Source organism: Leptodactylus fuscus, chromosome 11 (genome assembly GCF_031893055.1).
Source record: "Leptodactylus fuscus isolate aLepFus1 chromosome 11, aLepFus1.hap2, whole genome shotgun sequence".
In the NCBI taxonomy this organism is placed as follows: Eukaryota; Metazoa; Chordata; class Amphibia; order Anura; family Leptodactylidae; genus Leptodactylus; species Leptodactylus fuscus.
Window position 1 is genome coordinate 11,448,558 of NC_134275.1, and position 12,905 is coordinate 11,461,462.

Consider the following 12,905-nt stretch of genomic DNA (forward strand, 5'->3'; position numbering starts at 1 on the left):
AGATATAGTTAGAATGAGATATGAGGTGGTGACACTTGGAGATACTTGGGCCTCATGGTGGCCTTTAAGGATAGTAGAAGACTCACTCTGAAGACCTTTGCATAACTCATTCTTTGGACTTGTTTGGCCCCTGGCGCCATCCGCTATAACTCCACTAACCTCATAAAAGCTTTTCATAGACTGGATTGTCTGTCTATAAATACACTATTGGGCTAAATGGATTTTATGACATAGCAGCCTAATGTTTTCTATCTTTCTCCTTCTTTTCCAGGTGAACCAGCAGATGTTTTGAAGGTTTTAGATTTTCACAATTTACCTGATGGAGTCAAAAAGACAACAGGGTTTTGTTTGAACAGAAAATCATCAAAGGGACCAGATGTGGCCTACAGGGTGTCCAAAAATGCACAGCTCAGCGCCCCTACCAAACAGTTGTTTCAAGGTAAGTCCTGTTAGTGCAATGTCTTTTTTGACAGCAGGTTGTGACTGTATGGTTTAGGGTTCATGGATCTACAGACCGGTGACTACAGTAAGTTCAGCTTCTGTTTACTGAGAAGGATGACTTCACGTTCTGATCCATTGTATAACATTTTACATAAGGTATTCCATAATAATGGACAGAGCTCTGCAAATCTGCAGCTGTTCATCCTTTTGGTGCAAATTCTGCTTTCAGGATCTGCTGTTTGCTGGAGGTGAAGTTTGGTTTAGGTCTCTTTACTTGCCAAGGCCCGTTGCAGTGTTATAAGCAGCTCCTGTGTGTGGTATAATACACTCTAGCTGGTAACACAAGTTATATAAATGATGAATCTGTCATATTATAATGACTGCTTATATAAGAGGAGCTTGTATGTTCTGTTCAGTCAACCATCAGACTCCTTACACCAGGAATCCTTATATATACACTTCATCAAGAAAGCCGACATCTGTTGATGGGGCTGAAAATTATACTGATATTAAATCTGTAGAAATTTGCTAGGAATATTGAGCGACCTCTTGTGAACTGAAGGTTGGCTTTGTAGATAATTCTTTAACCTTACACCATTTGTTTTTGCAATGAAGTGCCGACCTCCTGTTAGGATCGCTGTACAAAACCTAACCTTCATTTATTAAAAGCATTTTCCTTCAAATTGGGGTGACTATGCTTTAATCCATCGTGTCCTTTCATCCCGTATTATATTTCCACTTTAGATAAGTTCATTTAAATAATAAAACAGGTCTCATCCTGGTAATGAGGACGGCTCCGCCATAGAGATGAACATTACCCACTGCCTTAAACCAAGTCCCTTGAGCCCAACTCTACAAAGCCTTGTGCAATGTCCTGTTCTCCAGACTCGGGGTTATTACTAGATTGATCGTCTCTGATCTCATCCCACTAGCTCCATTATTATCACTCAAAATGGGAAAATGAACATTTCTCTATTATCAGGGTTTTGCTTTATAGTTGGAAGGTTTTGCTCTGCCTTCTTGAAATTAGACATCTCCAGTCCCTTATGGCTGAATGCACACCAACCTATCACCAATCCGACCTCAAGAACGATAAAGTAGATGGAAATTCTAACAAGTTCTCTGTCTGGAGCCAAAGTATATATTCTGATACTGCTAAGGGAAGGCATGGCAGAAAATCCGGGCAGTCACTGCTAAAACAACCTGAAGGCTAAGGTCACATGTATTGGGTCTGCCGTAGGACTCCTGTACTGGACCCATGATTCCCAGGTCCATAGACCCAGCTTGTATCCTTGTGAATACGCAGCAATAATAATTCACATGGGCAAGATCAAAACCTGCAGCTCAAAGTGTTGTTTTTCTGCAGTGTGTGAATGGGATTTGTCAAATACCCTGTACTGTAGTCTGCAGCAGGTTCACCACTGACGATTGCAGAGTCCGCCTGCGACCCCAGACTTTTAGTTTTCAGGACTTTTATACTGATGGTCGGTCGTTTGCATGGGTTGTCAGTATTGATATGTTGAGGGTCAGACACTTGCCATCTCTGCTGTTCAACTATTTATAGAGATTTTCTCTTCACAGGCCTGTGCCCACATGCTTATTAGTCAGCTACAATACTAAGCAGGGCCATATAATGTACAGTATTGTGCCTGGTATTTACTGATAGACTCATCTCTCATCTTTATCAATACTTTGGCTCTGGTCAGCATGTCTGGTCTTTAATACCGCCAGTCTTGTAGTTATAGGTTGCTATATAGGACACCAGGGGCATATTATGTGCTAAACACCACACTAAATCTGCCTACAAACTGCATCTGTGATGTTGGTGAAATTCAGACAATACTTCCCACTGACATGATGGTCTCTTTGCATTAGGTGGCCACATGTAGATCATACCCACTGAACAGACATTTATACACATGCAAATCTGTGGCATGTGAAACTGCACATGAGCAAGTCAATCTGAATACTTGTTGTGGACTCCAATGCAAGAGGGCGACCAAGGCACATGGCACATTCAATAGTGGACTTATATTTACTGGTTATTTGTAGAATTTAAGGCTGAATTCACATGGGGTTTCACATCCGTGTCAGAATCCAGCTCACAAAACTGCCTCCTATTGAAATCAATGGGTTCCTGTTTCCGAGAGCGGTTTATTCCCACTCCCGGAAAAAAAAGAAGCAACTTATTCTTTCTTCAGGCGGATTCCATGGCCGGACGTCCGCCTGAAGACACTCCCTCCTGCCTAGGACCATTCATTTGGGCCTAATCTGGAGCGGAGTGCCGTGACTGAATGCCGGTGCAAAAACTACCCGTTTATTGGTCCGGAATCTGAGTCGGCCACCGAGTCAACTTCTGGACTGAAAAACCCTGTCAGAACTCGGCCTAAGGGAAATCTGGAATGTTTGGAGCAAGGGGGCATTTGTGCAAGTATCAATAAACTCAGACAGGTCTCAACCTCTTAAAGAATGAACAGCAATGCTCTTGTCCTGATAGATAAGGAGGGGAAGTGTCCTGACTAGTAATCTGTGACATGGCAGATTACATAAAGAGGAGGTCACAGAGCTAACAAACCTCCTCCTACAGCACAAGGGAGCAAGACCAGCACCTCCGGGCCTGTGTAAGGAATGAATTAGGGATAACAAAGGCAAGAAGTGAAATCCTCTCAGTACATGGCAGCCTGCATGTTATTTATTCCTCCTCATATAACTCGCCCCCCCAAAAAAGAGGACATGTTGTACATCTAACAGCTTATATTACAATAATTGATGAAAAATATATAACATTTTATACTTTTCTTTTTATCTGTTTTTATTTCAGCCATGTATTCTGTTGTGTGTTAGATGTTGCATTACACTCCTGCACTTCCCTTTATACCTATGGCGACCATCCAGCTGGTGACTTTTTTCCAGCGATTCAGCCAGTGACATCCCTTGTGGTTTTGCAGTGTCTGTAATCTTGTAGCCTTCATCTCTGCTCCGCACATTCCAGCACTGTGTCAATGGGAAACATATGATTGGTGTCATTCTGCCTTTTCTCAAACCCAAGTAACACCAGATAGAAATGTGCAGTGTAAGCAATATTTAACAAAAAATAATAAAAGACCAAAAAGCACAAAATTAGACGGTGGTTTGGGCGTTGAGAAAATCTCAGATATCTGTTATGCATTAAATGTGGCACCATGGTGTAGGGACTAGAGTTGCCGCCTCTACAGACAGGGCCGGCCATGCAGTCTATACATGCAGTTTCTAGATTTGCTGCAGACCTGCATGGGATTTTTCCAGACACTTTGATGTCCCTCAAGTTTCAATGGCAGGTTAAGCTATAATAACGTTAATATGCAGAACCATTGCTGACTGGTCCTATGAAACCAAGTCACCTAAAGAACACGGCAGGAAAGGGATGTAAAAAATAGACCTACTAAAATCATCTGGAATCTCTGCAATTCCAGAGAGGTGACCAACACAAGACCCTTCAATGGAGGAGAATGTTATCTGCCGGCTGACCTTGTCTGTAATAAAAGGGTGTCTACATGCTGCAACTCAGTAATAAGACTCCATGACAAAAAGTCGAGGGGCTCAAGAAGTAGAAAGAGCTCTCGTGTGCCGTGTATCGTGTGTCATGTATCGTCAATGACCGGTATAAGGTCAGTGTGACAGGACAAGGCTTGTAAGGGTTAAGGTTTAGAGCATAGTTGCATCTTATCCTGAGCTGACCTTAGACAAGAGAGACAACTTAATGTGACCTCTGCACAATATTTGACTTTTCAGCCAAACTTAGATGACATCATTTATAACCCTGGGATATTGTAGGATGGTGAATTGTCCATATAGTAGACAAGGCTGTATGGTCTGGTGAGAATCCAGAGATCTGATTCTAAGTGAGGTTTGACTCATTCCTGAAATATGAACCAGCAGCAAATACAACACTGTTCACAAATAACATGGGTACATGAGCTAGACCCTCCTGTGCCTAAATAATAGGGTACAGTGGTGGGAACAGGCACATTGTGAGGGCTCACCTTCCATATTGGCTCTGTATAGTCTGTGCAAGTAATGTTCAGGTTACTATACAAGAAATCCTAGACCTAGTGACTGATACTGACTGCTTTTTATGTCTTCCCACAGATACCCCATTCCCACAAGATTTTTCCATTTTAATAACTGTGAAACCCAAAAAGGGAAGCCAGTCATTTCTGATGTCCATTTACAATGAGCAAGGCATCCAGCAGATAGGAGTGGAGCTGGGAAGGTCTCCTGTGTTCCTGTTTGAAGATCATTTGGGAAAACCTGGCCCCGAGGACTACCCTCTCTTTAGTGGCATTAACCTCTCTGATGGCAAGTAAGTAAGATCTATAGTAGTGGCATAGAAATATTATTAATAAACGTTTTATTTCATGTTTATTTCACAAAGTTTGCAGGTTTTCTGTAAAGAGTAAATTTTGTTGCCTTTTTAATGTATGTGATGTCCATCTTTGTTGTGTCGGCGCAGTAAGTATTATTGTCTCTAGGCATCCACTGTGACGGCAGTGACTATGGACATATGTAACCTCACCATTGAGTTGTAAGCATTGTCATCCAATGGAAGTTCTGCAGACATGGATCCTTTTCTCTTCTCCGTGATACTACACCATATCCGCACTGACTGTATGTGTTGTTGTTCTGCCGCCATACCGTACAATGAAGGGACGACCATACATCACAGCTATACTTTCTGGCAATGTAGTTTGGTTTTCAGATTGGTTGTTAAGAGTTTGGCTGAAGTTTAGAAGTTATCCACAGTATAGGGGATCGCTGCCTGGTCAGAGGAGGTCTGACCTCTGGGACCCCCACACATCAGGGGACTGAGGGTTATTCATTTATCTGAATGGATCTCTTTCTATGTTTTTGGACAGACACAGAAGTATGGTATATTATATTTATGTGTCCTTCATAAACAACAGAATCTGACGCGCGATCTGAATAGAGCCCAACTTAGATAGATGAGCGCTGTACTCTGCCATCTCCAGCAACCCCATAGAAAGTGAATGGAGCAGCATCTCGCCTGTGCCACTGTATTTCTCATTGGGAACCTTCACCCCATTCTTTTGATCTTTGGCGTTCCCAGCATTTAGATGGCAATCCCCTGTTTTGTAGACAGGAGAGAACTTTTAACCTTGTATTGCACCACGGTTTTGCAGATTAGCAGCAGTTTTAGCCCTAGAAGTGCTCGGCGCGTTGCTGCTTACCTGCAGAGCCATGTGACCAATGTCAGTCTGAGAACCGCCCGATTTGTAATGACATGGCTTGCAGGCACTATTTTGGATGCTTTCCAGATGTCCTTTCCTTTAGGCTGATATGTCCAGATATGTGTTTCATGTAGTCTCATGATATGCTATCAGAAAGCGATAACACCAAGTGATATTCTATCTATACAATGTGCGGCCCCGTCACTCTCATGTGAATTGCAGCCGCTCAAGGGCTTTGCCGCAGGATTGTATTGAGTTGGTTTCATGAGCAATTGGAGTCCTGAACCAAATGAGAGCTAAGTTAGGGGTGAGCATGCCTGTATGTGTGACTGTACTCCTAAGTGGAAGAGTTATTACCGAGATGTCTCCTTTATTTTATGGGACACATGACCTAGAGAGGGCATAAAGATTTTCAATATCAGTCATCATTAAACTGACCAGGATATTGGCAAAATAACAAAGTGTATTCAGCAAAGTTCATTTCTGCTCGATAGTGTTTAGCACACTCATTATGGAAGTAAAGAGCCTTTCTATCCATGGGAAAGTCATTCACATTGTTTTACAAAAGCAAATCAGGAATCTCCCTCCATTTGTTTAACCCCCTGAGGTCTAAAGTGGTTGTAATCTCTAGAAGAATATAGAGTTCAGCTCTGAAGTATAATAGATGCCATCACTCGGGGTCACTACAATAATTACCATTATAATATTAGCAAAGTAATTATGTTCATGAAGTAAATCATAACAATGGGGTCTGAAGGGGGACCCAGTGCTTTATTGACCCGGCTCCTTGTTCCCACAATACAGGTGGCACCGGATAGGAATCAGCGTCCACAAGAAGCAGGTCACCCTGGTCCTGGACTGTAAGAAGAGGCTGCAGAGGTCTCTGGACCGCAGTGAACACTCCATCATTGACACCAATGGCATTGTTGTATTTGGGACCAGAATCTTAGATGAGGAAGTCTTTGAGGTAAGCCGTTCTTATGGGTCTTGTTTCTTCCTCTCCGAGTCTGATGGATTTTCCAGTTTGTGGATGTTGTGCTTTAAACAAGCTGATTTTGGCCGAACGAATGACTTGAACATGTCTGACTGGAGGGAAAATGTAAATTCCATACTTGTGTTGGAAAAATGTACTAGGTCTTCCAACGAGTTGGAGATGGTTCAGGATATACAGTTTTCAGCCAGGAAACCCGTGTACTGCGAAGTGCAGAGATCTCCAGCTTATTACATAGATGTCACATACATATATTTAGCTGTAAATGTCATCTATAGTATATAGTGGTGGACAGAGTAAATGTATGACCGTCTGAGCCTGACAGACTCTCTTACATCATTGTGCAGATGGCCATAACAGTGAAATAGATGGATTTACAAGACAATTCTGCAGTCGGGTAAATAAAATAAACTTGTGCACCCTGACAAATGCTCTTGTATCACTGTACATTTCACATATATACCAAAGCTTTGCCATCGGTAGCTGAAATCCATGTTCATGGATCTTTGTATACACTGATGTATAAAGTGTTCCTCTCAGACATGATCTCCACCAGTCACAGCTGTCCATCTCCTTCCTAAATGTCTGTGAGCCACATTGAAATTGGTAGAAGAAAGATTTTTGCTGTTCATGAGGAGATACTGAGGTCATTGACAGGCAGAGATCAAGAGAATCCCAGAATCATATACAAACCTTAAAGGTCTGATACCAATAAAGTCATGTCTTCTACTCTATAGCTCACAACTTCATGGATTGACACGTTTTACTCTATCACATTGTCCTAGAAGATCGGAGCTTCTGCTGTAAGCTGTGACCCTCTGACATAGGCTTAGGTGGCCGGGCCGGCCTGTCTGGCTCCATTCATTGGCGAGGCCCCTTCTCTGTCACACCTTTCTCGACATGTAAATGGGTCTCGCTTTGTGATGTGGAGGGGACTGGATTACCTAATGTGCAGAGGTGCCCCAATGCAAAATCTGGAATAGGGCCCCTACATACCTAGTGGTATCTTTTATGTGGCAGAGAGACCTTTGGGGCCTTCTCAGTATCCATGGCCTGGTAGTGACTGCTACCCCTGTAACCCCCTATATATTGAGCACCATGGGCTAATAAGCTATGAAACTATAGATGTGGTTGTTAGTATACTTGTATAAACCCACTCACCACCTCACAGAGATCTCTGTATAGAAGCTTCCTACTTTATTGGGTGCAGTACCCCATAGTATTGTCACCACCGGAGCACAGTGCCCGCAGTGAGAGCCCAACAGGATCCTCTGGACCCCCACCATGACACAGACACAGAACTACAACAACAGCTAGTCTGTGTACACTATATATAGGTATACATTAGGAGCGTTCCCCAATTTGTATCTCTAAATTAAGACAGTAAGGCATACTGCTGTATAGACTTGTGGAGAAGAGGGCCATACTGGCCTGGCGTATGTCAAAAGCGTACTCAGTAGGAATATACTCCTATAGATCAGTCAACAACAGACAAGATACAGAAAGCTTCACTCCAAACCACAAACTCTACAATGTAGTCATAGCTGCCATAAGCATGTTATAGTATAGTAATAGTGTCCTGAAGGTACATGGAGTGTATACGCTGGGAGCTTTCCTCAATGGAAGCCTTAGTAATACAATGTATTCCCAGTCAGTAAGATTTTATGTAGGTTATATATCCATCATATAAACTGACATTGTGTGATATATAGGTGAACCCAGGCTTTAAGAGAGAAAACCAAGCATCAAAATCGTATACTCAGGATTGCTAACATCTGTTCATCCTACCACATTGGCAGCCGTCAGTTTTATTGTCATTTCAGATATTATCGCTTTGTCTATAACCTAAAGGTGGCATAAACCTGAATGTATATTAATATCTGAGAAGCCATGTCTGCTGCCTGTCCATAACCCCTGGCAGATATTGTAGTGCTAGGACTTATTCCCTGCTCGCAGATCTTCTCTAACAAGGATTTCTTCTTACTCCGAGGCTTCAGGGTCTCCAAGTAACTTTGTAAGTTAGTAAGGAGTCAGGTAATGCTGCGACTGTGTAACATGGCGCAGGATGATGGAAAATGTCCTTGCTTGCCAGCACCTTCCACAGACCAGCAACATCTCCGGGTTACTGGTTTTCATCAAAAGGAAAAAAAAAATTGACACAGCCAAAAATATTGTTGACATTAGACCCGGCATCCGTCTTACAGGACGAGCCTACAAGCGCTGATTTCCTTCCATGTAGGATCTTGTTTAACCCTTTAGTCTGGAGTTGTGGTGAGTGTGGCTAGTATTAGCCGTGTGCACACTAAGCCTATTACTATGAGGTTTGCTCTTTTCTGCTTTCTTGGTTTTCCTGTATAACATTTCTCTGCAGTCTTAAAGTGGCAGATTTGGCAGCACTACAGCACATGGCAGTCTCAGATCCCTAAAGTGGTGTCCATATAGGGCCTTCTAATAGATGTGTTAAGTATTATTGCTGGTAAATGTCACCACAGTGATACAGGACAGTAGAGCGATCGTCCAGTAATGTTTCTAGAGACACATAACTGCTATAAGTCTCTGTCCTGGGCACAGTTTGAGGCAGCCATGTCCACCCTATATAGACGCAGACAGCGGTAACCTCCGAACTGTTTCTTGCAGAGATGCCTTGTTGTTTGCAGCCTCGAGCGTTTCCTTCATCACATCATCACACCATGAACCAAAGGGAAAACCTCCATAACCCTATCTGCAGTGCTCAAGTGCCCATTCATTCCACCATAAAGTCTTTTATCGCTCTTCTCAGATATTAAAGATCAGCAAGACCTTCATTTCATGTTTGAAGTGAACAAGTTGTGCTTTGCCGGCGCTTGCACCCTGTTTCTAAGACATAAAACGCCAGAAACACGTATTTTTTTGGATTTGCTTTGTTTTCTCTTGATCGCCTGGGCACCATGCCAAGACACAGAGCAAAATCCTAAGACCACTGTAGACATCCCGAGTGCACAGGTGGAATTGTGACGTGATTGGAAACATAAATGTATTTTCCCTCTTGGTAACCGAATCCCCCACCTGGGACTATTCAGGACAGTTCCCGATGACGCCCGCAGACACGCAGGGTTGTAATTGTGCTCTGCAATTTCCTCTGGTGTGGAAAACCTGAAACTTAAGACATTTCATGCTAATGACTTTGACAAGCTCTCCAGGGAGGGGAATATTTACACCCACCCCCACTCTCCTAGTAAGCAGGGCCTGGGTTCAGCCAGGTGGCAGATATACTTCTTAGGGCTAATATTTCAGGCATTCCTTATAAGAGCTCACAAGTGACTTGATGGGGGTGGGTTCATGTTATATCTCGTTGTGACAACTAAAGTAACCTGGTAATAGACTGGTCCCTGTGGATTTGGCATATGAGCGATCGCACTCCTCAGCCCCTCTCATTGTTAGTACTTATTGTTAAGGGAGCAGTAACAGGACCCTCAAGCTAATAGGGAAATTGGAAAGGAATTGTATATGACCATGTTCAGTCCAAGAAATGGCCAATTGGACCAAAATCCTGTATTTTGCTGCTCTTTGCAGGCCCGGTCCAATAACCACAACAGGAACAGAATATACTTAAATTGTGACTAGGACAAATGGCTGCCAAGATGTGTGGATTCTGTTATTCTGTGCAGAATAATATGGTATATTGTAGCCTGTACCTGTGCTGGGGTTCATGACGGTCATGAGTCCCCTACTAGGACACTTAGGTTTCCTCTCTCCAGAAATCTACTGGTTTTATGTGGCTGATATATAACAGATTGACCCTATGTAGAGAATTGTATACAGCATCGTCCAGCATGAGCAGCCATGATGTGAGTTTAATGTCCCTGTATATACTATCCCTATACATTCATGTGATACCATCATAAAGCAGACTCAAAGTCTTCACTACTGAATTCAGGATCCTTTACATGGGGCAATTATTGGAGCTATTATTCCTAGAAATGGCGGTAGATAACCCAGGTAACATCGCCGACCACCACCAAGCATTAAACGTGTGTTCACACTTCATGTATTTAACTGCAGGATTACACGTAGAAATCTAATGGTAAAACTTATTCCATCGGCATTCAGTGGCTCTTACCTGTGACTTTTCTGAGGATTTCCATACTCCGTTTTCTTGCATTGTATGTAAAGTATCAGCCAAATCTGTGTGAACATACCCCTACTCTTTCCATGCATGACCCATATTATTAGTATTGTCTTTTTTTTGGAGGTTGTTGTGGCGCGGCCTCCTTACAGCCTAACACAATGGAGAGCTGACTTGTGGCAGTGTCTTTTGTCATGGCACATAATGTGCTGTTTGTCTGCCGGGCTGCCGGGGACCCCCACATATGTACTTGGCATTTTTCAGTGGAGCTTTTACAGGCGTGAATACTGAACAAGCTTTTATTGCAGTTTCCTGGCGCCCGGCCAGCAGATGTGCTGGATTAAGGAATGCTGGATTTATAGTGTATAATGTATAGATTGTAGCCCACCAGCCCCGCAGAACATCGCAGGCATCGGATGAATATTTCTGGCATTACACAGACCGTGAAATCCCCCTCTGTATTATACAGCGAAACTTCGCACAAAACTTACTGCTGAATAACTTTTCCTCCTCTCTTATTTCTTCCCATAACTCTGCATTTTATCAACCAAGAGGAATGGAAGGATTGACATTTCTGAACAAATATCATGTCTGGACAAATGATTTCTACTCTGCAGATTCCTCCAATGCTTACACTTTATAAGGACAGGCCGGATGGACCTTGTGCTCTTTTTTTGTTGTCAATCTTTTATGTTTCTTTAGAAATCCGCAGTACAAGCAGGTATCAGGCACTTTGTAAAACCTCCATGTATCTGGCGACCCCTCCCAGTGACTATACTGCCCCCTATAGACAACTATATAGCTACAGCTAAGGATATGGATCGGTGTATGTTGTTCTATGGTGTGTTCTCGTACATTATTTGTCAGACAGCGAGGCTTGTCGGTGTCTAACCACTGTCCACACATACCCAGACACAATCTCCCCCAGTTTACTCACGAGAAGCCCCTTCCTCCGCTGGTTTGCTTAATGGAAAAAAGTAGCCCAGGCTTCTGGCCTGCTGCCATTGTGGGGGCGCCGAAGAACGGCAGCACAAGGAGGCTCCGCTCATAACATTACTGTCTGCGTGGGAAGTCGACGTTGGAAGAAACAAGAAACTTTGTCGGCTGATTCTTTACTACACAACTAATCAGTTAATTACATATCGAAACAAATTTCTTCCAAGCAAAGGATCTGATCAGAATTCCTCTCTCTGGCAATCGCCTCGGTGGGTTTTACGACATTTTTTTTTTCCCTTTCAACATGACTCAGTACAGAAAAATGTCAAAACAAGTGCAAGTATTTTAATTTGATTTGTTTTGGCCGATGGGAACCTGGGAAGACGGCTGGATAGGGGGGTTTCACACTGCCGATGAAGTCCAGACACAAAACAGACCGGATTTTAAGAGCTTGTTCACATTAATAACTAATAGTTTAACTCTGTGAGAGTCTTGTCGGACGGCGGAGGAATGTTCTTCTGTAGGGTTATTCACTGTGTACATAAGTCTGGGACAGCGCCAGAGCGAGTTCATAGAGAGGAGACGTGAACTGTGATCCAGATTTACTATCGGAAAGTCTGTTCATTTCTTACCATAGTCCTGCTGAATATCATGAAGCCATAGCAAGATACTACTATATAGGGCTCATCTGCCCCCAATAGTCCCGTTTTACTCCCCTTTAAATATTTTATTGTGATTCTCAGACCCCATCTTTTTGTACAGTATATAGACAGGCAACCCCAAGACCAAATGGGAAAGGTTATGAGGCCAGAAGTGAGCCCTCTGTCTCCAGCTTATGTATACTTACTATACTCTTTGGCACCATCGATGAGACCCGCTGACTTTTGCCATCTCTTCTGTACAAGTGCTATTGTATTATGGGAACCCTGGAGGGGCTAGTGCACTATAGAGCGGGGTAACCCTGTCTGGTACAGAGGGCTCTCGTGTCTGGCTGTGTAGTAAGCAGCCGCCTGCCATGTTGTCTGTCTGAGAGTCCTTTATAGTGAGCACACATTGTAATCTATGTCAAATGGTATGTGAAGCTAAAAAGAAACCCTATGAAGTAATCTTGAGTGTTCCCCTTTGGCCACTTGAAATATCTGGCGGTTCTGCAACTTGATTTTGGCTAGATTGTGTGAAACATATGTAATATATAGTAGTCAGT

The 12,905-nt window shown here is 43.0% G+C and overlaps 1 protein-coding gene across 2 annotated transcripts in view; it reads left to right on the plus strand.

Annotated features, from left to right (window-relative positions):
• COL5A1 (collagen type V alpha 1 chain) overlaps window positions 1–12,905 on the plus strand; it is a 111,054-nt gene that overhangs the window by 29,555 nt on the left and 68,594 nt on the right. For both annotated transcript variants that reach the window (XM_075260690.1, XM_075260691.1), the window contains exons 2-4: window positions 272–439; window positions 4,570–4,783; window positions 6,474–6,636. In XM_075260690.1, coding sequence (XP_075116791.1) covers window positions 272–439; window positions 4,570–4,783; window positions 6,474–6,636 — 545 coding nt within the window. The remainder of the gene's footprint in view (window positions 1–271; window positions 440–4,569; window positions 4,784–6,473; window positions 6,637–12,905) is intronic.